Source organism: Humulus lupulus, chromosome 3, assembly GCF_963169125.1.
Source record: "Humulus lupulus chromosome 3, drHumLupu1.1, whole genome shotgun sequence".
Taxonomy (NCBI): Eukaryota; Viridiplantae; Streptophyta; class Magnoliopsida; order Rosales; family Cannabaceae; genus Humulus; species Humulus lupulus.
This window is the reverse complement of record NC_084795.1, coordinates 12,684,170-12,707,731: the sequence shown is the minus strand read 5'-3', so window position 1 is coordinate 12,707,731 and position 23,562 is coordinate 12,684,170. Positions and strand designations below refer to the sequence as shown.

General features: G+C 33.7%; 5 protein-coding genes across 10 annotated transcripts; 4 read left to right on the top strand and 1 right to left on the bottom strand.

Moving 5' to 3' along the window:
• Positions 1–1,388: 1,388 nt before the first annotated feature.
• On the top strand, positions 1,389–4,681 carry LOC133822130 (E3 ubiquitin-protein ligase BOI-like). The gene is made up of 5 exons (XM_062254363.1): positions 1,389–1,762; positions 1,858–1,925; positions 3,066–3,253; positions 3,493–3,854; positions 3,981–4,681. The coding sequence occupies exons 3-5, from the start codon at positions 3,148–3,150 to the stop codon at positions 4,530–4,532; spliced, it is 1,020 nt and encodes a 339-aa protein (XP_062110347.1). The 5' UTR covers positions 1,389–1,762; positions 1,858–1,925; positions 3,066–3,147; the 3' UTR covers positions 4,533–4,681.
• Positions 4,682–11,128: 6,447 nt separating this feature from the next.
• LOC133822129 (cytochrome b-c1 complex subunit 8-2, mitochondrial-like) lies at positions 11,129–12,009 on the bottom strand. The gene is made up of 2 exons (XM_062254362.1): positions 11,783–12,009; positions 11,129–11,474 (listed from the first exon to the last, which is right to left on the bottom strand). Exons 1-2 carry the CDS (start codon positions 11,950–11,952, stop codon positions 11,426–11,428), a joined length of 219 nt encoding a protein of 72 aa, XP_062110346.1. The 5' UTR covers positions 11,953–12,009; the 3' UTR covers positions 11,129–11,425.
• A 2,543-nt stretch (positions 12,010–14,552) lies between these two features.
• On the top strand, positions 14,553–17,558 carry LOC133822127 (uncharacterized). Of its 6 annotated transcripts, none has more exons than XM_062254361.1 (5): positions 14,553–14,738; positions 14,960–15,278; positions 16,575–16,679; positions 16,802–16,849; positions 17,183–17,558. In XM_062254361.1, the coding sequence occupies exons 2-5, from the start codon at positions 15,030–15,032 to the stop codon at positions 17,420–17,422; spliced, it is 642 nt and encodes a 213-aa protein (XP_062110345.1). In that variant the 5' UTR covers positions 14,553–14,738; positions 14,960–15,029; the 3' UTR covers positions 17,423–17,558. The 6 variants fall into 6 exon arrangements, with proteins under 6 accessions (XP_062110345.1, XP_062110343.1, XP_062110344.1 ...); XM_062254359.1 differs by having other exon boundaries at positions 14,954–15,278; XM_062254360.1 differs by having other exon boundaries at positions 14,553–14,758.
• A 146-nt stretch (positions 17,559–17,704) lies between these two features.
• LOC133822123 (pentatricopeptide repeat-containing protein At4g33990) lies at positions 17,705–20,658 on the top strand. The gene is made up of 2 exons (XM_062254350.1): positions 17,705–19,881; positions 20,583–20,658. Exon 1 carries the CDS (start codon positions 17,854–17,856, stop codon positions 19,864–19,866), a length of 2,013 nt encoding a protein of 670 aa, XP_062110334.1. The 5' UTR covers positions 17,705–17,853; the 3' UTR covers positions 19,867–19,881; positions 20,583–20,658.
• LOC133822125 (probable polygalacturonase At1g80170) lies at positions 20,260–23,310 on the top strand. The gene is made up of 9 exons (XM_062254352.1): positions 20,260–20,800; positions 21,104–21,232; positions 21,326–21,496; positions 21,656–21,676; positions 21,763–21,970; positions 22,078–22,159; positions 22,305–22,413; positions 22,538–22,654; positions 22,748–23,310. The coding sequence occupies exons 1-9, from the start codon at positions 20,528–20,530 to the stop codon at positions 23,033–23,035; spliced, it is 1,398 nt and encodes a 465-aa protein (XP_062110336.1). The 5' UTR covers positions 20,260–20,527; the 3' UTR covers positions 23,036–23,310.
• The last annotated feature ends 252 nt before the right edge of the window (positions 23,311–23,562 follow it).

The window sequence follows — 23,562 nt, the reverse complement described above, 5'->3', positions numbered from 1 at the left end:
GATAATTGTAATAATAATAAATTAATAGAGAAATTGGTGAAAATTATATATTTTTTTAAGTGATTTTGTACTCTGGTTTACTTTTGATAATTTTTTATAAAACAATTTTTGTCTAAAATTCGGTCAGCTATCTAAAATTTTCGATCAGCTGTTTGAGTTTTTCGATCACTGTCTAAATTTTTGACTAACTATCTAAATTATGAGAGATTTTTTTGTAAAAAATTATTAAAATTAAACTAAAATACAAAAATAACTTTAAAAAATATTTAATTTTGTCAAGTATTGATAATAATGATAGAGAGGATAGGAGAGGTTGTTAATGGTTATTGTTGTTATACTTATATACATACAAGGGTACGTATGGGGTATTGGCTATTGGGGGGCAGTGTGGTTGGTCCGTTTGTATCTAATTCCGTGAATAAAGGTCTGAACTGTTAGTTTGCTCACCCGCCAAAATTACCCGCCAACAAAAGTGGGACCCATTCCCCCTCACTCACTACGTGGGACCCATCTGCCGCTCCACAGAAGAGTCACCCCATGACCACCCCTACCCTCTCTTTCCCGCTTTTATATTTATTTCTTTCTCATTCGCAATCACACCCCCTACCTGCCACCTAAGCATCTCTTCCACCATCATTAATAATATTATTCACCTCACCCAATTATCTTTTATTTTCTTTTCTTTTTAAAATTTAACAATTTCAATAATAATAATAATATCAACCATCTAGTCTAACTCTATAATTGCTAAGAGGCATTTTTCGTTTCCAATAACATAAAAAATTAATATATTATTATTGGTATAATTTAATATTTAAGTCATATACATTTAAATCTAAGCCTTAGGTCATGGAAACGTCTTAAATTTGTTTATTGTAATTAATCTAGTGTGAACGCAAATATATTTACTGAATGAACTTTTTTTAAAATGAGAATTATGGTAATAATCTAGTCTAGAGATTATAAAAAACGTGTTTTTTTTATTGTTTGGTTTTGGAATGATCAAAATTGGTTTGTTTACTTTTCAATAAAAGTCTTTGAACGCTTGTACACATCCCCAAATGTCGACACACATAACATTTGACAATCAAGTCAACTACGATTAAGCGTGACAAAATTAAAAAATTAAACCAATCAAATATATTTAGGCGTATTTGTAATTGTTGGTGAGAGAATATTAATTATTACAAAAAAAAAAAGAAAAAGAAAAAGAAAAGAAAGGTCATGGATGGTTATGGAGGGAATGGATGAGAATGCGGAATTTTAGAGAAACTGTCTCCATTTTGGTTAATTATTTATTTAATTACAATTAAAAAAAACGCTCTATTTATTTATCTATTGCCTCTACTTTTCTATTGTGTAATTATTATTGTTTTTTTTTCTTGGTTAGGACAGTAGAGAGCGGAAAATAAAATAAAAAAAAGAAGAAAAATTAAAAAAGGACATCAGTTAGCGTAACTATACCACCGTTTTAATCCATCCATACACACTAATAATTTGGCCACTTCTAACCCGTCGCTCTATCTCTCTCCCACTCTCACCGCACTTTTTTCTTTTCTTTTTAATTCCTGGTTCTTCTTCTTCGGTTACCATAACCAGATTTATCTCTTGACTTGTGATATAAAATTTTATTTATTTATTTATTTTTTATCTGGCATTTGAGTGGTGCTGGTGGTGGGTAAGCTTGGATCGTTTTAATGGAAGGTTGTAGATGATGATCGATTCTTCTTTGCCTTATCTATAAAGCATTGTGATTTTTGAGGTATATGTCTTTTCTTATTTATGTCTTTTACAAAATGGGTTCCTTTTGGTTTTCCTGGTTTTGATTTTTCGGAGCTGGTTATTTGGGATTTGCAGGATCTGGGTGGGTGATTGATAACTTAGCTTTTCTTGAAACTTAATCAAAGGAGCTTTGCTACTTTCAGGTAACTTGTTCTGTTTCCTGTTTTTTCTTTTTTTAATATTGATTTTTTTTGTGAAATATTCTATGTTGTTCGAGATGGGAAGGTATCTTGAATCATTACAGGCTTGCCTTCTGTGATTTTTTTTTTTCATTTCAAAAAGAGATTTTTTTTTCTCTGCTTTTTTGTTAGCTTCTTGTTCTTAGGCTTATTATACTGATACTTGATATTCTAGATTCTCTTACCGCTGATCCGAGAAGGATTTTTCGGTGATATCCTTGTTTCTTCACTTTCCTTTTATATACGTTAAATTTGTATGTATGGTTTTACCTAACATTCTGGGTATGTCTGATTTCATCTCCAATAGTTTTTCCTTTTTAAGTTTCTATTCGGGTTTGCGTTTGATTTATAGAAACTTTTTTTTCCCCTACTAAATTTATATAGCCAATTGGGTATGTTGCTTGTTAGTGTTCGTCTCGTCGTTGACAATTTTTTCGGTGGATTCTGTGCTTGAAAGTATGTTTGGCTAATTTTTATTCGTTCGAACAACTAATGTAGTTTGCTCTTGCTTTGACGCAGTTTCCTATGGCAGCCTTTTGAAAACTTGATTTCATCACATCTCTGTTAATATTATCTTGCTATTGGTTTTAGAGTGAAAATTTGAAACTTCTTGTTTATAAATAATTTTTAAAGGAATGTTTAGTCTTGTGGTGTCTGTTTATGAGTATGTTGTTTTCACATGGATGGTTGTGCGAATTCTTGAGTATTGAATTATAAACACTTGGTAGAAAGATAAGAAAGAACAGTCATCTTTGCCGTTAGGAGCATAAATTATCTTCCATCCAAATATTTCGATGCCTCTCTGACTGTTGAAACAAATAAATAAATAAAGGTGAATTGTTTTCCAATCAATATTTCCTGATTTTCTCCATTTTTTGTGGGTTTCTCAAATAAACGTTATATTCCTAATAATTTTTTTTCAACAAATTTTTCGTCTAAAGAATGCAATAGGTGCAATAAACATGCCTATTGTTTGATGTAATGACCACATGACAGTCTCTGGTTCATTATTCACAAGGGCATTGTTTGTGGGTGTTAGGTGTTTTACTGCTTCAATCTTACTTTTGTTGGATTGGATTTGATCCTTCTTTCTCTCTCTTGCAGGTGGAATCTTTCTGTTTATTTTAACCACATACTTCAAAAGCAACATAAGTTAAGGTTGATTATCTTGCCTTGAGTATAAATTATGTTGGGAGGAAACAATGGTAATCCTGTTCTTCCTGTGTTCCTCGACGAGAATCGTTTCCAATATCCAACAAATGCTTCAAATCAGCTGCAGCTGTTCGGAAATGGTGAGTTTTCATTGAGACATTGCATAGTAATAAAAATATTATGTCATGTATTTTGGTGTTTATCATACACAATTTTACGAGGTTAGTTTTGGGCTTTGTTGATTGTTATTGATTATATACAATTATCCTGCTTTTTAGTTAACGATTTTGTCAAAATGGTGTTTTCTCCAGCGTCATTTTTTTTGCTTGTATTTTCTCTGTTAACTGAAACTTGACTTGTGAATGATATAATGTTGCAGTTCCAAATGGATGCGGTGTTGATCCAGTGAATTACTTCGGAAATGATCACATGACTCCCATGCTTCGGCCTAATAAAAGAAGCAGGGAAATAGATGATATCCCAAGGCAACAAAAGCTTCAAATTTCATTGAACTATAACGTCTGTCAAGATGAAGCTGATCGTTCGGCGAGCATTCCAAACCCAAATCCTGTATCGACAGGTTTAAGATTATCATACGATGATGATGAGCGCAACTCGTCTGTCACTTCTGCAAGTGGAAGCATGACCGGGGCACCTGCAATCATCTACTCCCTTGGTGATAATGTAAGAACAGAACTTGATCGGCAGAAAGAAGAGTTTGACCAGTACATGAAAATACAGGTAATAAATACCCTCCAAGCACTTTCTAAATCCTTTCAAGTTTCAAATGCCAGTCTAATTGATATTCGAAACAAGTTTCAATTTGTTCTGGTTAACATTTTTTATTCTAACTTACTATTCTCACAGGAGGAGCATTTGGCAAAGGGTGTAAGGGACATGAAGCAAAGACACATTGCTTCATTTCTTGCTGCCATCGAAAAAGGTGTCAGCAAGAAACTACGCGAGAAAGAAGCGGAAATTGAGAACATGAACAGAAAGAACCGGGAACTAGTTGAGAGAATGAAGCAGGTGGCTATGGAAGCTCAGAATTGGCACTATAGAGCAAAGTACAACGAGTCGGTAGTGAACGTTCTCAAGAGCAACCTCCAGCAGGCGATTTCACAAGGTGCAGCAGACCAAGGAAAGGAAGGATTCGGAGACAGTGAAATCGATGACGCTGTCTCCTACATCGATCCCAGTAACATGCTAAGCGTTCCCGGTACAGCTATGAAGTCGCTTCCAAAGAACCAGGGTTCAAGGGAAACTATGACTTGCAGAGCTTGCAACTCAAGGGAGGTCTCCATGTTGTTGATGCCTTGTAGGCACCTGTGTTTATGTAAAGAGTGTGATGCCTTTATCGGTGCTTGCCCTGTATGCCAGTTGATCAAAACTGCTAGTGTTCAAGTGTATCTGTCCTAATATATCCAAAGCAACTAACTTAAAAATGAGAAGTTTACTGCTGCGTGATATTTGTTATTTTCACTCACTGAAGTTTAAAGAAAAAGAAAGTGTAAACATATATACATATGGTTTGCCTTGGTGAATAGTAGTTTTATCTTCAGTGTAAATTAGTCTGTGTTAATATGAACATGTCTTGTTGTTCATAGTGCACTCTTCTTTTTCTTGCATCAATTATAAGATGAGTAACAATGACGAAACTACAGTTAGTCATAACCAATTTCAAAACAAACCACAATGCCGATAATGTGTTGTATGAATGAGTACTTGGGGAACATGATAGTAGTCTCATGTGATCACTAGTTAATGTGAGGTATTACTAACGAATTGTAACCGAAGCTCATGTGATATAGATTTTGCACAAACTATCCAAGAATCATATGTTAGATATCAGATGACAATATTTACTTTATCAGATTTTGACGTGACTATTTACGTTGATCCATTGGCTCAATGTATACATAGCTATCAAAGTTAAAATAGAAGTTACTATTTTACAAACATTATCTTAGTTTTGCCTTATAATCAATGTTCATAGGCCATATGCTTAGTTCTAATTTTAGTTTTTTGTGCTCAAGAAAGAGGAAAATAGTGATGTCTTTATGGACTTTGTCTAGTGCTATTTCATAAATTTAGTGGTATCACAAGTGGGATAGAAATGGAACTTGTCTCATGTTTTCTTAATGGCTATCTAAAGAGTCTAACGACATCATCATCAATTTTAAAGTGGAGAACCTAAGTGAGAATGCGACATTTTAATCTCAACATAATAAAAATTAATTTTTGGATAACCAATAAAATAATTATAATAGGTTCATCTCTTGCCATCATGCCATCACCATTGATGGTAACCGACTCAATTGAGTGACTCAAATACAGCAACGCTTCCTAAAAATTCTACCGAGCTGAGTATGATTTGGGGGAGATAAAAAGGTCTCCTCTTTCTCTATATATATTTATTGAAAGAAGCAGCCAACATTGTCAGAGCAAAGAGCAATAAGTTGTTGTTTGCCATTGTCCTACAGAATGGAAAAACAGTCCACTACGTCCGACATGATAGATTATTGCACATTACATTTGATGTAGCCTCAATTAGTTAGCTTTGCTGATATTGTAGACATGTCAGACTTTATTGCATATTACCTTTGACCAATGTTTACTTGTTGGTAAAGGCTCGCCTATGAAGAGCTTGCTTCCAAAGATTACTCATTTCAAGAACTCCACTTTCTAACTGCAGAATTTTTTTGAGTTAAATATCCTTAATTAGCACTAAACCCTTGAAAGTTTGTTGGGAAAAATGTAGTTTAAAATTTTATATCAATATTTTTTTTTATTGATTAAAAATAATATGAATGGGAATTTTTTTTTTGTCGAGATGTTTTAATAACAAAATAAATGAAAAAAATATAAGATTTTATGTTTCATCAAATTCAAATGTTTACCTATATATAAGATAATTACAAAAATATCAACTTTAAAAAATAAATATCAAATATGCCAATTTTTATATAAAAAACTAACATTTTTTCGTAAATTATGTTATTTTTGAAACTTTTCGTATTTATTTGATTACTTATTGGTTACAAACTAAAACACAACTTAGATAACTTATTATTTTGAGTATTTTTTTAATAACTTTTAAATAGTATCTTACTTATTTTGGTTACTTTCTAGTAACTTTGAGAATTAAAAAGAACTGACCAGATGCATATATGTACTTATTCTTTTTGTTATATTTTAGTGCTTTAATATTTTAGTTATTGTGTAAAACGTGTATTATTATTTTAATTAGTTTTTTAAGTGAATTTTTAGATTGAAATAACTCATTAACATAGAAGCAATAACAATATAAGAATATTTCTTAATTTGGTTATATTTTAAAACTTGTCTTTTTGTTTGATTACTTTATGGTGACATATCCGATGACAAAGAAAAAGAGAGAGGTAGAGAAGAAGAGAAGATCGAATACGAAGAGGAAGTTGAAAATAAGTTGTTAAAAAAAATTATAAGATATTTGTATTATAAAAAATAGTATATTATTTTAAAAAAAAATATTAATCGTGAAAATATTTTTTAATATGTTAATTCTTTATTTACTTTAGTATTAGTTTATCCTGGTATAATTTTTCTAAAAATAAAATATCATGAGCATAGAAATGTTAAATTTGTCTCTTTATACACACAAAAAAATAACGTTCCATCATTGATATTATTTTAGAAAATTTCCGAATTATTTGATTTCAAAACAGAAATATTTTTAATGTAATTTATGAGAGTTTTGTGTAATTTATTTCACTTCATATTTTTATCAAATATATATCAAAATATTTGAATGAAAGAATTTGTTTGCAATGAAAGTAGTAATTTATTAACTTACTTTCATCTCGTCCTTTAATATATTGCGGCAAATTTGGAGAAACATCACACTTGGTTAGTAAGCAACGTATCATGTGTCAAAATTAAATTGATTTGACATAGTATAAGATATACTAATTTGACTAGAAATCTTGATTCATTTTAGTCATTGGTTGGTCCAAATGTATGTAATACTATTTGATGAGGGTATATTATGAGCAATTAAATTTAATTAATTTAATAATTTTATTATAATGTGTAATGCCCCGGATTTTCTATTATGGTTAATGGCTGGATTAGTAGGCCGGGACGGCCATAACTATTTAAGTATGCCATTAAATGTGTTTATGCATGCTTATGAGAGTTATATTATAATATGATGCTAAATGCATGCATGTGAGTCCACATTTGCCTATAGGGGTATTTTGGTAATTTGGCCCGTTGAGGGTATACTTGAATATTTGTTTGCGTGATAATGATATATTGTGAGACCACATTATAATGTGGATTGGTTCGAGTTTTCCGACATGAGACGATCTTTGAACATGATTTATTGGTTTGGTCATAACAAGTTTGAGTTCGGGGCTCGGGGTGAGTCTCGGGGTGTTATTAATGACTATAGCGTTACCGGGGATTTTAGGGTAACAGGATGTGAATTATTAGTGTTTGAGGATTTTGAGATTAGCGGGAATTGGGAAGTGTTAATTATAATTAACGGGTTAAGCTAGAAGTACCAATTTTGCCCTTGGGTTGGTTTAGGAGGCTTTGGATGGTATAAGGGCATTTTGGTCATTTTAGGGGTGGATATACTTGTTTTAAATGGCTGAAGGCTGTAGAATAAAACAGAACAAAACAGAGGCTCTATCTTCTCTTCCCGTACCTTCCCATAGCTTCATCTTCTCCATTGCCTTCTTTGAGAGTTTTGTGTTCTTGGTGGTAATTCAAGCTAGAGGAACTTAAGGCTGGGTTGGAGCACTTGTGTTAGCCTGTGAGGGAGGCTTAAAGCTAGTCTCAAGGTGAGTTTTGGCCATTAATTTCAACTGATGCTCTGTTTTGCTTATAGTTTTTAGTTCATGGCTTTTGATGTGGGGAGTGAGGATTAAAGGGAGTTTTTATGTTGTTTTGATTGGGGTTTAATGTGAGTGAGCTAAGGTTGTTATTTGGGGGTTTAATTACATGTTTGGAGAAGGTTTTATGATGGTTTGAGAGGCTGGTTTGAGAGAAAAACGCACAGGGGGAAAATCTGGTTTGTGCATGGGCTAGTTGCTGAACTGGGCTGGGTGCCGCGGCATAGCTTTTGCGTGCCGCGGCCCATGCGCGACTGGCAGATGGGGGCCTCTTTGTTTGGGGGCGTGCCGCGGCACAGCTTTTGGGGGCCGCGGCCCATAAGGCTAAACTTGCTAAAAAGTGGTTTTTAGCTTAGGGATTCAAACCATAGGCCTCGGGGTTGGACCTAGTACCCGGTTGGGTAGTACTTGAGGTCTCGGGGGCTGAGTTTTGGTTTGGGAACCCTCAGTTATCATTTTTATTGATGAATCCTATATTTTGGTTATGACCAGGTGACCGTCGAGAAATTTAAAGGTTGATCGTTCTAAGGGGTCGTTCATATAATTATTCTCACTCGAACCAGAGGTAAGAAAACGGTGTCTGAGTACAGTTGCACCCTGCATAGGTATATGACATGCGTGGTTTAATACTTGAGGCATGTTGGTTGATATATGTGGACATGGATTGCATATTAAATGCTGTTGAACGTTGTTTACCTGTTTGAGACACTGACTAGTCAGGGACCGACTCTAAAGTCGAGAATCATGCATTGAATGGCTCTATAGCATTAATGCCAGACCGACCCTAGGGTCGAGGAACTTATAAGCGCTTGCCTGGTCTACGACCAGATGATTATAGCCAAGGTATATGACCCCGGTGACTGTTTGTCACAAGGCTAAGGGACGTTGTCCATAGTTTCGACTCTAGAGTCGTGAGGAAGGTTATGTTGGTGACCAATCACCATACACCTGTCCTAAACAACTTATGAAAGATTCATTTCTCAGTTAAGCCCTGGTGACCCTATCGTCACATGGCTAGAGGGAGCGGTGCTCATTATTGTGACTTTTAGCTATTGTCACCTATTTGTTGGACTGATAGTCCTGAATGGTTATTGTGATCGTTGTTGATATTATATCATGTTTTATTATATTTTCTTGCTGGGCCTTGGCTCATGGGTGCTATGTGGTGCAGGTAAAGGAAAGGAAAAGCTTGACCAGCCTTGAGTGGAGAGCTTGGGCGATGTAATGTACATACAGGGCCGCTTGATCGCCACGGTCAAGGAGTTCTCAGAGGGACTAGGGGTTTACCCTATTTTTGCCGCTTAGGCCGGCGGGGATTGTATATATGAACTGTAGCAACTCTTTTGTAACATGAACTACTTGTAAACATTTTAAAAAGGCTCATGAGCAGTTTATTTACTTAATGAAAAGTGCCATTTCCTTTTTACTGGTTTTACACCTTAACCTGTTAATGACACTTAGATCACGTTTTTAACCAAAGGACTCGAGTAGCGGGTCAAATTTCCGGTTCACCGTAACTGTTCTGGGGTAACCAGTGCGTTACATAATGAGTGGAATCTAATATTAAATTTAATTAATAGTATTGGACACCATGTCATGCTTTGTAACAATATTTTATCTAGAAAAAGAAAGTATGAAGATTAAGGCTTTGTTTGGATTTTGGATTTTAAAAAGGAAAAATTTTATAAAGCAAAAATGAAGGATAATGTTTTCCACAGATTTGATAAGAGATTTTTTTTAATATATATATTTTTTTGTATGTATTTATAATTGTTGTAAATTTTAAAAAATTATACTACATTTAAGTTTTATTTTTTCTAGAAAAAGAACTCGTAATTTATTGATTCAATCAAAACATGAAAAAAGAATGGAATCATTTGAATTTTATTATTTTTCTATCTTAAAATTCAAGGTCCAAACAAAGCCTAAAGAGCTGGTTCAATCTACTTCCTCTTAAAAAGTTTGGCCAGCTATTAAATAAGCAAAGCATGAGAATTGTGGGTGAATTAGATGAGGCGTTTTTAATGTCTCGCAATCATATTCATTATGCATCATTAATCGTGGTTTAATCTTTTTCTGTCTTAAGGTATAAATTTAGTGCGTCTTAGGAAATCACGACAGATGAGAATACATTTACTCTATTCTTAGAATATTTTGTGGAATGCTGACTGAGAAAGTAAGCCCAATTTTTAATGTCTTATTCTTGAACAAGTTTGGGAAGTCTTTCTTTGGTGATCCACTATCTAGAGCAACAATGTGCAGTTCCTTTGAACATGTTGTAATATAGAATTGTTCATGAGCAGGCCAACGGCAAAACCTCAACTGATAGCTAGTCCTAGTGGTGATACTATTTATCACTTTTAGCCATACCACAATGGCATTTAGGCCTCCTCTTATGATTGAAATGTTAAAAAATTTATTTATGACCTAATAATAATAGTATGTAAAAATAACTATATATTTGTATGCATGGTAGGAAATTTATTGTTCAATTAAGATCATAATGGAATAACTAATTACACTTCAGCCAACATACATTTTTAGAGCTCTTCTCTAGCGGGTTATTTAGAGCCCTAAATCATCTCCTACATTCGTGATTCAATGAAAAACTTCTAATTTAAAATCTATTTGATATGCCTCAATATTCTATGAGATTGTTGATATTTTTGTATTGAACCACTAACGAGTGTTATTGGGAATTATATTGTGCTCATCAATTCTAGCATGAAATTGAATTTAAACATCTAAATTCCAGCCTAGCTACCCAAACAATTTATATCACAGCAGCAGCTTTATTACTTATCTCTTTGAAAATTTTCCAATATATTAATATAATCCTCAATCAGGGCCGGCCCTGGGCATAGGCGGGCTAGGCCCGTGCCTAGGGCCCACCCCTACCCAGGGCCCAAAAATATCATGTAAACTCTTAAGTGTGTTCAAAGAAAAAAAAAATTTAAATAAGGCCCGCCCAGCAGCCTTTCCCCTTCCCAGCTGGTGTTCAAGAAAAAAAAAATTTAAATAAGGCCCAGCAGCCTTTCCTTCCCAGCCGGCCTAATTATTTAAAATTATTAGTTTAATTTTATTTAAAATTACATAAAATAAATTACATATACAAAAAGATCCATTTTTTTTAAATTTATTAAAACCGTCTTAGACCTACTTTTTTTCAAGGCCGGCCCTGCCCTCAATCAACTAAAGCATAGGGCAGAACATCAACATCCCATGTTTACTTAGGGGAAAGCTACACATTTATTGCAAAATTAACATCCACACTCAGGTGAGTTTCTTTAGTTTAATTTGTATATATATCTTGGTCTTGCCATACAACACAACAAAATATAATTATAATATAGTTTTGCAGGGACACATATATAGTTGCAGCTATATTCACATAAGAGACACTGAACCAAAGCCACTGTACTTCACATCTCTTCAGTACCTGTGAGCCAACTTCTCTTTCTCTTTGTAATTCTGGGCATACCTGTGCATATTTTTTACATTCATGAAGAAATTAAAAACAAAACATAAACAATTAATACATGCACAAAATTGAAAACTTACTATTAACACAGTAGTAAATCAAATGTAAAGAAACCATATACTAAATATGTATTGAGCTACTCTCTATATGTACTATAGAAGAAAACCAGGTATGTATCAAGTTCACTATAATGGAGATGAAAATTAATTAGTGATTAGTTTAATTAGTGTCTGGTTTAATCATAGAAAATCGATCATGAACTTCAAAAAGAATGAAAAGAAACTGAGAGCAGAGAGAAGAGAGAGTACGTATAGGTGGCAAGAAGAGGAGAGATGAGAAGGAATGCACTGAGCCAATTCTCAGAGATCTTATGGTGGATCTTCGTGGGCAAGTCTTTCCATAGACCCATCATCACCTTCTGCTGGAACGGTGACAAAGCGTACACCACCACCTTCATTCTCACCGGTTGCTTCCCCATATTCTCTGATCAACTCCTTTCCTGACCACTCCAAACTACCATTACCAAATGTTAGGGAAAATAAGGAAAATATTTATGTAGAAAGTGCATAGTTACGTTGATCAATATATAATAGCATGAATTAATTCACTCATTACTAATTGGTATTGAGACGAGTCCCACTACTTCTTACCATGTATCACATTTTACTTCTAAATTCATATTTTATACTCTAACAAGTTATTATGAGCAATAAAAACTCAAACAAGTATATATCCGATTCAAATTCAAAACCAATCAAAAAAAAAAAAAAAAAAGCCAAAAAAGCAACTTGTAATTCGAAAATAGTGAGCTAATAAAAAGTGACACTTGTGATCGGGCCATCTAAGATTAGTAAGTAAAAAATAGCCACTATCTTGAGAGAGATTTTAAGAAAAATAGGGAAAATACTCCCACACGAAAAATATGTAAGTACATTAAACAATACATAAAAGCATTGTTACTCTACTCATTACCAATTAATTTTGAGAGACAACCTATAGTTCTTAATATGCACCCATTCTACTTCTAATCGCATATTCCACACTCTAACACCAACCAATCCCTCCTTTTTCTTTCTTTCTTTTTACCTTATACATTAGAGTAATGATATGTGCACTAAAAATATGTATTTAAATATTATATACAAGTAATGTGCCACACGTCATACTTTTTAAAATAGTAAGTCCTAGTTTTAATAAATATGATTAGCTAAACTAAACAACTATATCACTGTGTATAATATTTAAGTGTATATTTTAAATGCACATATCATTACTCTACAAATTATGACGGAAAATCATGAGAGAATTTACGAGTCGAGTCACATTATATATTGTGGTGGAATTCTCTAGTTAAGGATGGATGATGATGGAACTCTCTAGTAGTCTTCTCGGACTAAAGCTTTTTCTCTAATTTTCTTACCAAAATAAAATAGTGAATCTCATTTAATATTTTTTAATCTTGAAATTTTATTAAATAATTTAAAAAAATTAAGGAGTATATTTTTCTAAAATTTTATAATTTTTTTAATAAATTTATAATAATATTCATACAATATATTGCGTTTAAATTTTATTAAATCCAATAAAAAAATTAAAAATCTTCTAAAATTTATTATTTTTTCCTCTTAAAATCCAAAATTCAAATAAGGGATAAACAACTCTTTTTTTTTTTTCCAAACTATTTTCGTTCCTCTCACTTCTTTTCTCCACCGAACATAGGGTAAGGGTGGAACAAACAAAACAAAAGTCTTTCTCTTTTTAGTAAGAATTGATCAAAACTGAGAAGAAAAATATTTATACTTCATTATATTACATCCACAATTTCAAAAAACATTTATTTCGTTTCTATCCATACATTTAATCAATAATACAAAATAATTCCGGTGCACTTAACTATAGTATTATATTGACTTTTTTTCTTTGAAGAGTATTAAATTGATTCACATAGTACAATTTAGGATAACGTCAAATGATGAAAAAAACAAAAGTACCGTCCAATAAATTGCTCATCTACCTTGATGAAATTTAGGTAGAACTGAGGCCAGGTGATGAATTTAGGATAAAAAAAATCATTAAAAAATGTACTACAGAAGTCAGAACAATCTCTTCTACATTGTACATATCTCGTCATAAAATATATATTTTTTTCTTTTTTGGGTTTTTAGATTAATAAAAGATAGTATCAAATTGGGAGTGGAAGAGTATTAATGTTGTGATTGGAAATTTACTTTATAATTATAATTGATTGTAATTCGGATGATTATTCGAATCAGGAAATTAGTCTAATTATATAATTACACAATAATTATATAATTTGAGTTAGCTGAGGGTGTCAGTTATACATTTTAATTCTTAGAGCCCTTATAATAAATATATTTCTTTATCCTCTAAAATATCTCATTAAATCAATACTTTATCTATTTTACTTCTAATTTATACATTACACCATACACCATTTTTATTTTTCTTTATATTATTTAAATATTATTTTTTTAATATTTTTTTATTCATTTTAAATTTTTTGTCTCATTATCAATAATATCTTTTAATATTTATGATATTTATCCATATATAATATCAAAATATAATTATACTTTATTTTAGATTATTTCAAAATAAATAAAATATAAATTAATACAAAATTTAAATATAATACTCAGTATAATTATTATAACAAAATATAAAATGATAATATGTATATAAGTTTTAAAAAATTACTAAAACCATATAATATTATTCCTAATATCAAACATATATATACGTAAGTTAGAAAAAAAAAATTTATAAATGAATGAATAGTTATCTCAAGTAAATAGTGAATAGTATATTGAGCTAAAAAAAAAATTTAGAGTATCTTGTTTGATAAAGAACCATTTTACCATATTTTAGCTATATTTGTAAAAAATAGCTATTTTAAAGAGCCATTAGGATTAGGATTGCTCTTATAACTACATAAAAAATTGAGTGTAATAATTACTATTAATTTTAAATAATATTGAATTACTAATTATTTTGTAAATGACATTAGTAATTTGTAAACATCCAAACATTTCTTATATTTTAAATAGCTCGTTACAGGAACCTTAATTATGGTTAAGCAACTTTAACTTTGATACTTTTCTTGTGAATTCCCACGTTCACGAACAATCATTCCATTCAGATCTCATGTAACTAAGAATATTTGTATTCTCATTTTCTTTCCTTTTCGTATTGGTAGTTTCTTTTATTTCGAGGCGAAAAAACTCAACTTTGATTCCTCACTCGGTAACTCTCTCACTGGTATGGTATGGATTATATATACTTATGTTCAATTTCTATTAATATCAATAATCGGATTTAGTAATCAGTTTGTAGGTTTAATTGCTTAGTTTGATTCGATCGATCATGGGTTTTGACTTTTGAAAGGATTTTGTGTTACTTGAGTACATATAAAGAAGTTTGTAAGTTTTCAGGCTTGTGTTGTGTTGACTTGGTTTCAGTTTCAGCTACCGAAGAACACACATATATAAACATTTAGCGAAAATTGGGAACTGTATTCGTGTTCAAAGCGAGGAAATGGGTTCTGAAGCGCCAAAGGGTGTAGTGGTTCATGTGACTGGCTTCAAGAAATTCCAAGGGGTTCCTGAAAATCCCACTGAAATTATAGTCAATAATCTCAAGGATTTTGTTGAGAGCAGAGGCTTGTCTGCTGGTGTTACTCTTGGGAGTTGTACTGTTCTTGAAACTGCTGGAGATGGTGCCCTGCCATTCCTTCTCAACACCATGGAATCGGCTGTCTCTAAAGACAATAAGCAAGTTGTATGGGTTAGTATTTTCATTCTCAGATCTTATCAACTTAAGACTGATATGAATTGGGTTATTGGGAATCAGATGGTTTTTGCCTTAAAAAAATTATAATTGTGGTTAGATCATTGCCGTTTGTTCAGGGTTCTAGCTGAACATTTAATAACAATATAAACAATATAATAAATTATCGATGATATACTCGGGATGAATAAATAAAATAAAATAAAATTAAAAAACAACACATTTATGAACCACTATATGTACCATAATTGCCTACATCTAGGGTAGCAAGAATTGTCTTCTTATTATTAATAGAAGATTACAATAAAAGAAGCATAACTCATCATCTTTATCGCTTAAAGGAGTTTAGAGAGATACTTTTTGTATCTTAGGATGTTTATTTTGCTGAATATAGCTAGTTTGGAGTAATTTTGTAGTAAGCTAGATTATGCAAGCTTGGAAACACATATGAATTTGTAGCAAGCTAGGTTATGCAAGGTTGGAAATATATATTATCTTATAATAAGCTAGGTTATGCAAGGTTGGAAATATATCTATATATAATCTTATGGTAGCTAGATTATGAAAAATTGAAAATATATCAATAATAGAGTTTGTAGTCAGTCTTGTACAAGGTTGGAAATATATTTATATATGTTAGGGTGAGAAGGCGTGATGTAGTTATGATGACCTAGTTTGTCTCATAAAAGTTGGTTTAGGCTAAAAAGAGCTAGTTTATGGAGAGACACGCTAATGATAAGTGTGGATCTTATCTTCCTTTCTTTCTCTCCTTCGTTGCTTCTGTTGGCCGTCCTTTTATAGGCCAGGACTGTTTGCTAACGAAGCTAAAATGTAACTTGTAAGAAAATGCTAGGATGCGAGATGTAGTTTGCAAAAGAAGGTTAAAATGTCACGCGTGTTATCTGACAAAGCTTGTTTGTTTATGTAAGCTTTCTTCATGACACTCTTGTAATAAAAACTATGTATCATCGTCATTCTTGCACAATTCACTTTTTAATCCTATCTATTATTTTACGCTTCAACAGCGTTTATTTTTGGACTGAAATGAAATGATCATATCTTGTGGAGATTTCAAGACCAATGTTATAATTAGATGGTTCTCTGCACATTGATGTTCTGTTCTGAGGGCCTGTTTTCATGATATTGTTGGAGCAGTTTGCCAATAACAAAACCATTTGAAAGAATATTCTTGGTTATTGAGGTGATACATATTTGTTAGTGGGAGATTAGATTCTCAATTAAGCTTTGAGTAAGTTAATAGAGTATTTTTTTTTCCTTTCATTGCTTATTCAGCTTCACTTGGGAGTGGATAATGGGGAAACAAAGTTCGCCATTGAGATGAAGGCCGTAAATGAAGCCACCTTCTGTTGTCCAGATGAGCTAGGATGGAGTCCCCAGGTGAACCTGCTTCTTCTTTCTTTGTAATGTCACTAATCCATGTTATAAATTTCTTTTTCGTAATTTCATTATCAATTGGGTTTGATATGTACTGAATTTTGTTTAATTTTCTCTAATTACAGCAAGTCCCTATAGTCTCTGAAGATGGAGGAACTTCTCTTGCAAGAGAGGTATTTTATCTTCTATACACACATACATATGCATATATATATTTTTTTCAAATGAAGAGCACCTCATCAAGGCATTGATGATCTAAGAGCTGCACTCAAACTGAAATCTATTCCAATCTAATCCTATCTTACTTTAAAACAAGATCAAAATTAAGTGATTATCTTAAAGAGAGATAAATGCTTAAATCCAATCTTCACAAACCTATGCCAGCCAATTTTTCTAGCCATGTGATGGTGTTCCCAACCTGGGATTCTTTCCCTCTTTCCTCTTTTTCACATTCAACTGGAATTTACATGTACTAACTACTCAATTTCAACATCTCTTCTGAAAAGACTTGCTGCTCCACTAAGGAAATTCAGAAACTTTTGAAGAAGAAAGGTTATGACGTGACAATATCAGACGATGCTGGCCGCTTTGTGTGTAACTATGTGTACTATCACTCTCTCCGGTTCGCTGAGCAAAAGGGTCACAAGTCCTTATTTGTGCATGTGCCTCTCTTTTCAAGCATCAATGAAGAAACCCAGATGGGTTTTGTAGTAAACCTCTTGGAGGCCATTGCTGCAACATGTTAATGTTACGTGTTTCATTAAGTGTTCCAATTTATATGGTTTGAATAAATTTCTTCGTACCAGTCCATATGAAACTATCCTTGCTTTGAAAATGTATGTCAATTTTTTATTGAATAAGAATGAACATGATTCATGAGTATTTATATATACCTTTAACAATATAGTTTCTTTCCATTTATGTGTAAATTTGAAGCTAAGCAAAGAGGGGGTTGGGATGCTTTTTCTTTGTTCCATTAACATTGTCTTAAACAGAAAACCACCCTTCTCTAAAAGCAAGAGTACAATTATTTGCGTGTAAAACCAGATGTTATCTTTAATGGTAACATTAAAAATAATATTAATAAAAAAATTCAAGCAACCTAAGCCGGTGGGCAGTGACCACCACCAGCCAGTTTTGCTTTGGAAGTTATTTCCAAGCTTTATTAGCAAGTCCAATGTTACTGTCCTTTGTACGGAAGATAACGACATTTGGACCCAAGTACGGTACAGCCAGAGTCTTAGCAACCTCGTCTTCTCTGAGTTTAGAATCTTACTGTCAAGTCAACGACAATGATAAAGTATATTCGAAGAACAGAGCAATTGACAGTTTTTTCAAAACCGGGGACCTTGATTCTGCTCTTGAAGTGTTCGATGAAACGCCGCTCTATGACGTTGTTTCGTATAACTTGATAATTTCCGGGTACCGCCGTTATGGCCTTCTGAAAGAGTCTTTTGGGTTTTATACGGAAATGGTTTCTCGTGGAATTCGTGAAAGTGCGTCCACGTTTTCCTCTGTATTGGGTGTATGTACTGATGCTGGGTTTTATGCCGAAGGGGGTCAAGTTCATTGTAGGGCTGTTTTGATGGGTTTTGGCTTGAACTTGTTTGTGGGCAGCTCTCTTATTAATTTTTATCTGCAAATGGGACAAGAAAATGTGGCTCTCGAGATGTTTGATGAATTGCCTGAACGAAATTTAGAGACTTGGAATTTGGTTCTACGCGGGTTATGTGAAGTGGGTCGAGTGGAGAAGATGTTGGGATTGTACTTTAGGATGAAGTGGGCTGGTGTTCAGTGCAATGGGCTTACTTTCTCTTATTTGATTCGTGGTTGTTGTAATGGAGGGTCATTCGTGGATGAAGGAAAGCAGCTACATTGTCATGCTATTAAGCTTGGCTGGGTGGAGTTGAATGTGTTTGTGGCCAACGCCTTGGTGGATTTATACTCTGATTGGGAGAACTTGATTGATGCAAGAAAAGCATTTGAAGATATACCGTTAAAGGATGTGATTTCATGGAACTCAATGGTGTGGGTCTATGCCAATAATGGATTACTTCTTGATTCTATTAAAGTATTTTCTGGGATGCAGTTTTGGGGGAATAGACCATCGATCCGTTCACTCGTGGGACTACTGAATTCAGCTAGTGGAACCAAGAATATTGGATTTGGGAAGCAGATTCATTCTTATGCAATGAAATTGGGATTTGACAGTAGAAGTGCTCATATCCAATCTGCTTTGATAAATATGTATGGCAAATGCGGTGACATAGAGAGATCGGTTGCCATATATGAAAATGTTAAAGAAAGAACTCTCGAGTGCTGTAACTCGTTAATGACATCTTTGATGCATTGTGGCTGTACTGGAGATGTGGTTGAAATGTTTGGTTTGATGGTTGATGAGGGAATTGGAACTGACGAAGTGACTCTCTCCACAACCCTGAAAGCATTATCAGTCTCTGTTTTGACAAGCTTAGCAAGTTTCAAGATGGTGCACTGTTGTGCAGTAAAATTAGGACTTGAATCTGATCTCGCAGTTTCCTGCTCTCTGATTGATGCATATTCAAAATGCGGTCATATCAATTACTCTCGAATGGTATTTGAACAACTTCAAACACCAAGCACCATATGTTTTACATCAATCATCAATGGATACGCCCAGAATGGAATGGGAAGTGAAGGTCTTAATTTATTCCAAGCAATGATCCATAAGGGTCTGAAACCTGATAAAGTGACATTTTTGTGTGCATTAGCAGGGTGCAACCATTCTGGGTTGGTGAAAGAAGGAAAAATGCTGTTTGATTCAATGAAAACTTCATATGGAATTTGCCCTGATCGGCAGCATTATTCATGTATGGTTGATCTTTTAGGCCGCGCAGGCTTGCTAGATGAAGCTGAGGAGCTGTTAATTAAGGCACAGGGAAACGAAAACTCAATGATGTGGAGCTCGTTCTTACGAAGTTGCAGGGTACATAAGAATGAAAAAATGGGAAGACGAGCAGCCAAAGTCTTGATGGAGCTTGAACCAGAGAATCCTGCAATTTGTTTGCAAGTTTCGAACTTTTACTCTGAAGTTGGGGAGTTTTCAACTTCAATGGAAATTAGAGAGCTGGCAATGGCAAGGAAGGTTACAAGAGAGATTGGTCACAGTTTAATTGAGACCAGAAATCCTAGTTCGAAGTTACAATCTTGAACATACTGATATTTGGTGCGTTTTGGGATATTTTTATTTCTAAGTAGAACAATTCATAGTCATGTATCTTGTGCATAACTTTACTTTAGAAACAATTCTTTCCATGTTTGGCCGTTGAGGAGTGTGGCCTGCATGTGGTAAACAAACGTGATCCACATTCACATTGCCTCTGTTGGGTCTAACTAACCAAATGACCCTTTAGTTTTGTTCTTATATTTTAATTTTTTTAATGAAGTTTTGTTATTAATTTCTTGTACGAAATTTTTAGGACTGTTCATCAGTACTTAATTAACACTATACATTCCATTATCTAGAATCAGTTGCAACTTGCATGGTTTCTCTTGGGGAGAGAGAAATACAAATAGGACCCATGAGCACTATTGCTGGTGCATTTTTGTTTCACTAGATGAGGAGTAAAGCAAGGAGCTCCAAAAAAAATAAAAGAAAGAAAAAATCTCTTGTACTTTAAGTGTGGGCATGTTGAAAATGTAACATCTTTATGTACTTTCAAGCCAAGCCATATAGTGGACAAAACACTTCATTTCCAAAACTAATCTGCATGTATAAATTATAACCCATTGTTTCATTGGATTTTATACAAATCAATCAAAACCAATCTAGAAAAACAACCAAAACAGTCCCCCCCCCCTCGTAAAAAAACATGGATAAATTCTTCAAGCTTTCTTTTCTTGGTTTCTTGATGGCGTCTTATACAGTTGCAGGAAACATGCTGCACGACAACATTGCCATGTTTGATGAGCTAGAAAGCATGGACATAGAAGATGACACTGATTTCAAAAGCCTAAACATAGAAGATGACAATGATTTCGACTTCTTTGATATCCCTTCGTGGACAAGCGAACGTGGTGGTAAGGTTCTTGTGAATGTAGATAGCTTTGGTGCTGTTGGAGATGGAGTTTCTGATGATACTCAGGTGAACAACATATTGTTTACCTGTATTTTGATATTTTGTTTCATCCAAATGGATTTTAAGTTGTTAAGCATTGGTTAACACTATCTTTAAAGGCTGAGTCTGAGAAAATTGGTGAAGCTACGTCAATAAAAGAAAATTTTCCAGATTTATCGGAGTTTCAAAATCCAAACTTTCCTATACTAATAATGTGAAAAGTATCATTATTCATTCGAACTTTAATGTTGTGACCGAACTATTATCATATTTTCATAAAACGGAAACAATCATTTACATTTATTCTTCCATATTGGGTGATTGAATTAGGCTTTCCAAAAAGCATGGGATACTGCCTGCTCTACACCGAACGCAGTTCTTTTGGTTCCTGAGGATCGCCGTTATCTTGTCAATGCAACAAAATTTCAAGGGCCATGTGCTGAAAAGTTAGTTATCCAGGTAAAACCTGCAATGATCTCTATACAAACTATGAAGTCTTTGCCACTCGTGTTTCTCACAGTTATGGTGACAATAATTTGTTATGCTGTACAGATTGATGGAACAATTGTGGCACCAGATGAACCGAAAAACTGGAATCCAAAGTTTGCGCGACAATGGCTTGATTTCTCAAAACTGGAGGGAGTCCTATTCCAAGGCCATGGAGTTATTGATGGCTCAGGTAGCAAATGGTGGGCAGCATCCTGCAAAAAAAACAAGACAAATGTATGGATCTTTCCTCATTTACAATTGTTAATTTAGTGATGAAAGAAGTGAATATAACGAGTCTAAATACTAAGCCAAGCCTTAATAGATTTAATTTTTTATTCAAGTACATTTTTATGAGCAAGAAACTAACATGAGCTCATTTTCCTTTTTCTACAGCCATGCAAAGGGGCACCAACAGTAAGGATCTTTCCCTTTAGTTGTAATTGCATATTCAATTATGAATAGAGTGATAATAAAGAGTTTGATTTGGGGTTTCATTGCAGGCATTGACTATAGATTCAAGCACAGCTATAAAGGTAAAAGGCCTCACCATACAGAACGGCCAACAGATGAATTTTATCATTTCTCGGTCCGATTCTGTTCGAATTATTGGTGTACAAGTTACAGCTCCAGAAGACAGTCCCAACACTGATGGAATCCATATCACTCAATCAACTAATGTGGTTCTACAAGAAAGCAGAATTGGAACAGGTTTCTGAAGTTTGCCATTATCTGGTTCAATGTCAAATTTCATTACTCATATCCTAAGTGTTCTGACCCAGTAGTGTTTTCTGGGGATCTTTTGCATTTTATTTCAGGGGATGATTGTGTCTCAATTGTCAATGCCAGCTCCAACATCAAGATGAAGAGAATCTATTGCGGACCAGGACATGGAATAAGGTATCATCTATCTATAAATTATTCTTTATTCAACCCTTCTCAGGCACAAAATGACCACTCATTTGATTATTGATAACGTAAATTAATGAAACAAAAGTTCTAAAAAACTTCATTTTCTCTTTTGGTGCAAAACTCTACTAAAAAGCATTGGAAGTCTTGGAAAGGACAATTCCATAGGCATAGTTACTCAAGTGGTATTGGATACAGCAGTCCTCAAGGAAACTACGAACGGTGTCAGGATCAAGACTTGGCAGGTTGTACTACCATTACTTGACACATTTTCTTACAGTAACTACTTAATTGCTCCAAGACATTGAGAGAAATGAAGTCGTCTCTTACGTGTGTTTGTTCCTTTCTATGTGGGGTGTTGTTTTTCAGGGAGGTTCTGGCTATGTTCAAGGTATACGTTTCCAAAATGTGAAGATGATAGATGTAGCCAACCCCATTATTATTGATCAGTTCTACTGTGATTCTCCAAAAAGTTGCGAAAACCAGGTAATCTCTTCAAATTCAATATTATATAGCCATATTTGCTTTCAAATTCTAGCCATTACACTCAAGCTGTTTCTTATTGTCTTGATTTGCCAGACATCAGCAGTGAACATAAGCAAGATTGTCTACAAGAATATAATCGGAACTTCAAAGAGCGAAAAGGCCATGAAATTCGCTTGCAGTGACTCAGTCCCATGCAGCAACATAATCCTGAGTAATGTCAACTTAGAGAAGCCAGATGGGACAGTGGAGACCTATTGCAACTCTGCTCAAGGCTTTAAATATGGGACTATTCACCCTTCAGCGGACTGCCTTAGCACTCAAGATAACAAAAACATTCAACCGACAATTGATCAGAATGATATTGTCCACACTGAACTCTGACTATTTGGCTTGCCTATAGGCATATACAACATAAATAATTGATTGATATATAACCATACCAAATAGGGTAAAGAAGCTGTAGAGTGATCTCTAGTAAGGTTTCTTGGATGAGGTTTGAGGTGTTAAAGCTAAATTTTATGGGATATTACGGAGGTAGTTTATACATATACTGAATTTTAAATGTGTCTAAATTATAGAAGATTGAAAGCAAATGTATCAGAACATATTATTGACTTAATGAAATGGCTGAATATATTTTCATCTAGCCTTATTGATGGTGTTGTGTTGCCTAGTCTAGTACATATGCCATGCCAAAGTTGACATTTTGACATAACTGACTGATTGAGTACATAGTTTGGAATTTTGGGCTACATGGGCTACTTTTAGATGATGTGATCAACCCAAGAAAAAGTGCCTGCCGAAAGATCTCACCTCTAAATTTGAACCAATTTTGTTTCAATCAAAGAATGTCTAAGCTGAGCCCAATTTAGAGTTTTTTTTTTAAGGTTCAGCCAAGATTGAATATT

Excerpts from the sequence above, each read along its gene's own strand:
- LOC133822130 (XM_062254363.1), top strand. The coding sequence starts at position 3,148 with ATGTTGGGAGGAAACAATGGTAATCCTGTTCTTCCTGTGTTCCTCGAC. Across the intron at positions 3,254-3,492 it reads GCTGCAGCTGTTCGGAAATG|TTCCAAATGGATGCGGTGTT; the intron begins GTGAGTTTTCAT and ends ATAATGTTGCAG. Across the intron at positions 3,855-3,980 it reads ACCAGTACATGAAAATACAG|GAGGAGCATTTGGCAAAGGG; the intron begins GTAATAAATACC and ends CTATTCTCACAG.
- LOC133822129 (XM_062254362.1), bottom strand. The coding sequence starts at position 11,952 with ATGGGGAAGCAACCGGTGAGAATGAAGGTGGTGGTGTACGCTTTGTCA. Across the intron at positions 11,475-11,782 it reads CCTCTTCTTGCCACCTATAC|GTATGCCCAGAATTACAAAG; the intron begins GTACTCTCTCTT and ends AAATATGCACAG.
- LOC133822123 (XM_062254350.1), top strand. The coding sequence starts at position 17,854 with ATGTTACTGTCCTTTGTACGGAAGATAACGACATTTGGACCCAAGTAC.
- LOC133822127 (XM_062254361.1), top strand. The coding sequence starts at position 15,030 with ATGGGTTCTGAAGCGCCAAAGGGTGTAGTGGTTCATGTGACTGGCTTC. Across the intron at positions 15,279-16,574 it reads ACAATAAGCAAGTTGTATGG|CTTCACTTGGGAGTGGATAA; the intron begins GTTAGTATTTTC and ends TTGCTTATTCAG. Across the intron at positions 16,680-16,801 it reads AGCTAGGATGGAGTCCCCAG|CAAGTCCCTATAGTCTCTGA; the intron begins GTGAACCTGCTT and ends CTCTAATTACAG.
- LOC133822125 (XM_062254352.1), top strand. The coding sequence starts at position 20,528 with ATGGATAAATTCTTCAAGCTTTCTTTTCTTGGTTTCTTGATGGCGTCT. Across the intron at positions 22,160-22,304 it reads GGACCAGGACATGGAATAAG|CATTGGAAGTCTTGGAAAGG; the intron begins GTATCATCTATC and ends TCTACTAAAAAG. Across the intron at positions 22,414-22,537 it reads TCAGGATCAAGACTTGGCAG|GGAGGTTCTGGCTATGTTCA; the intron begins GTTGTACTACCA and ends GTTGTTTTTCAG.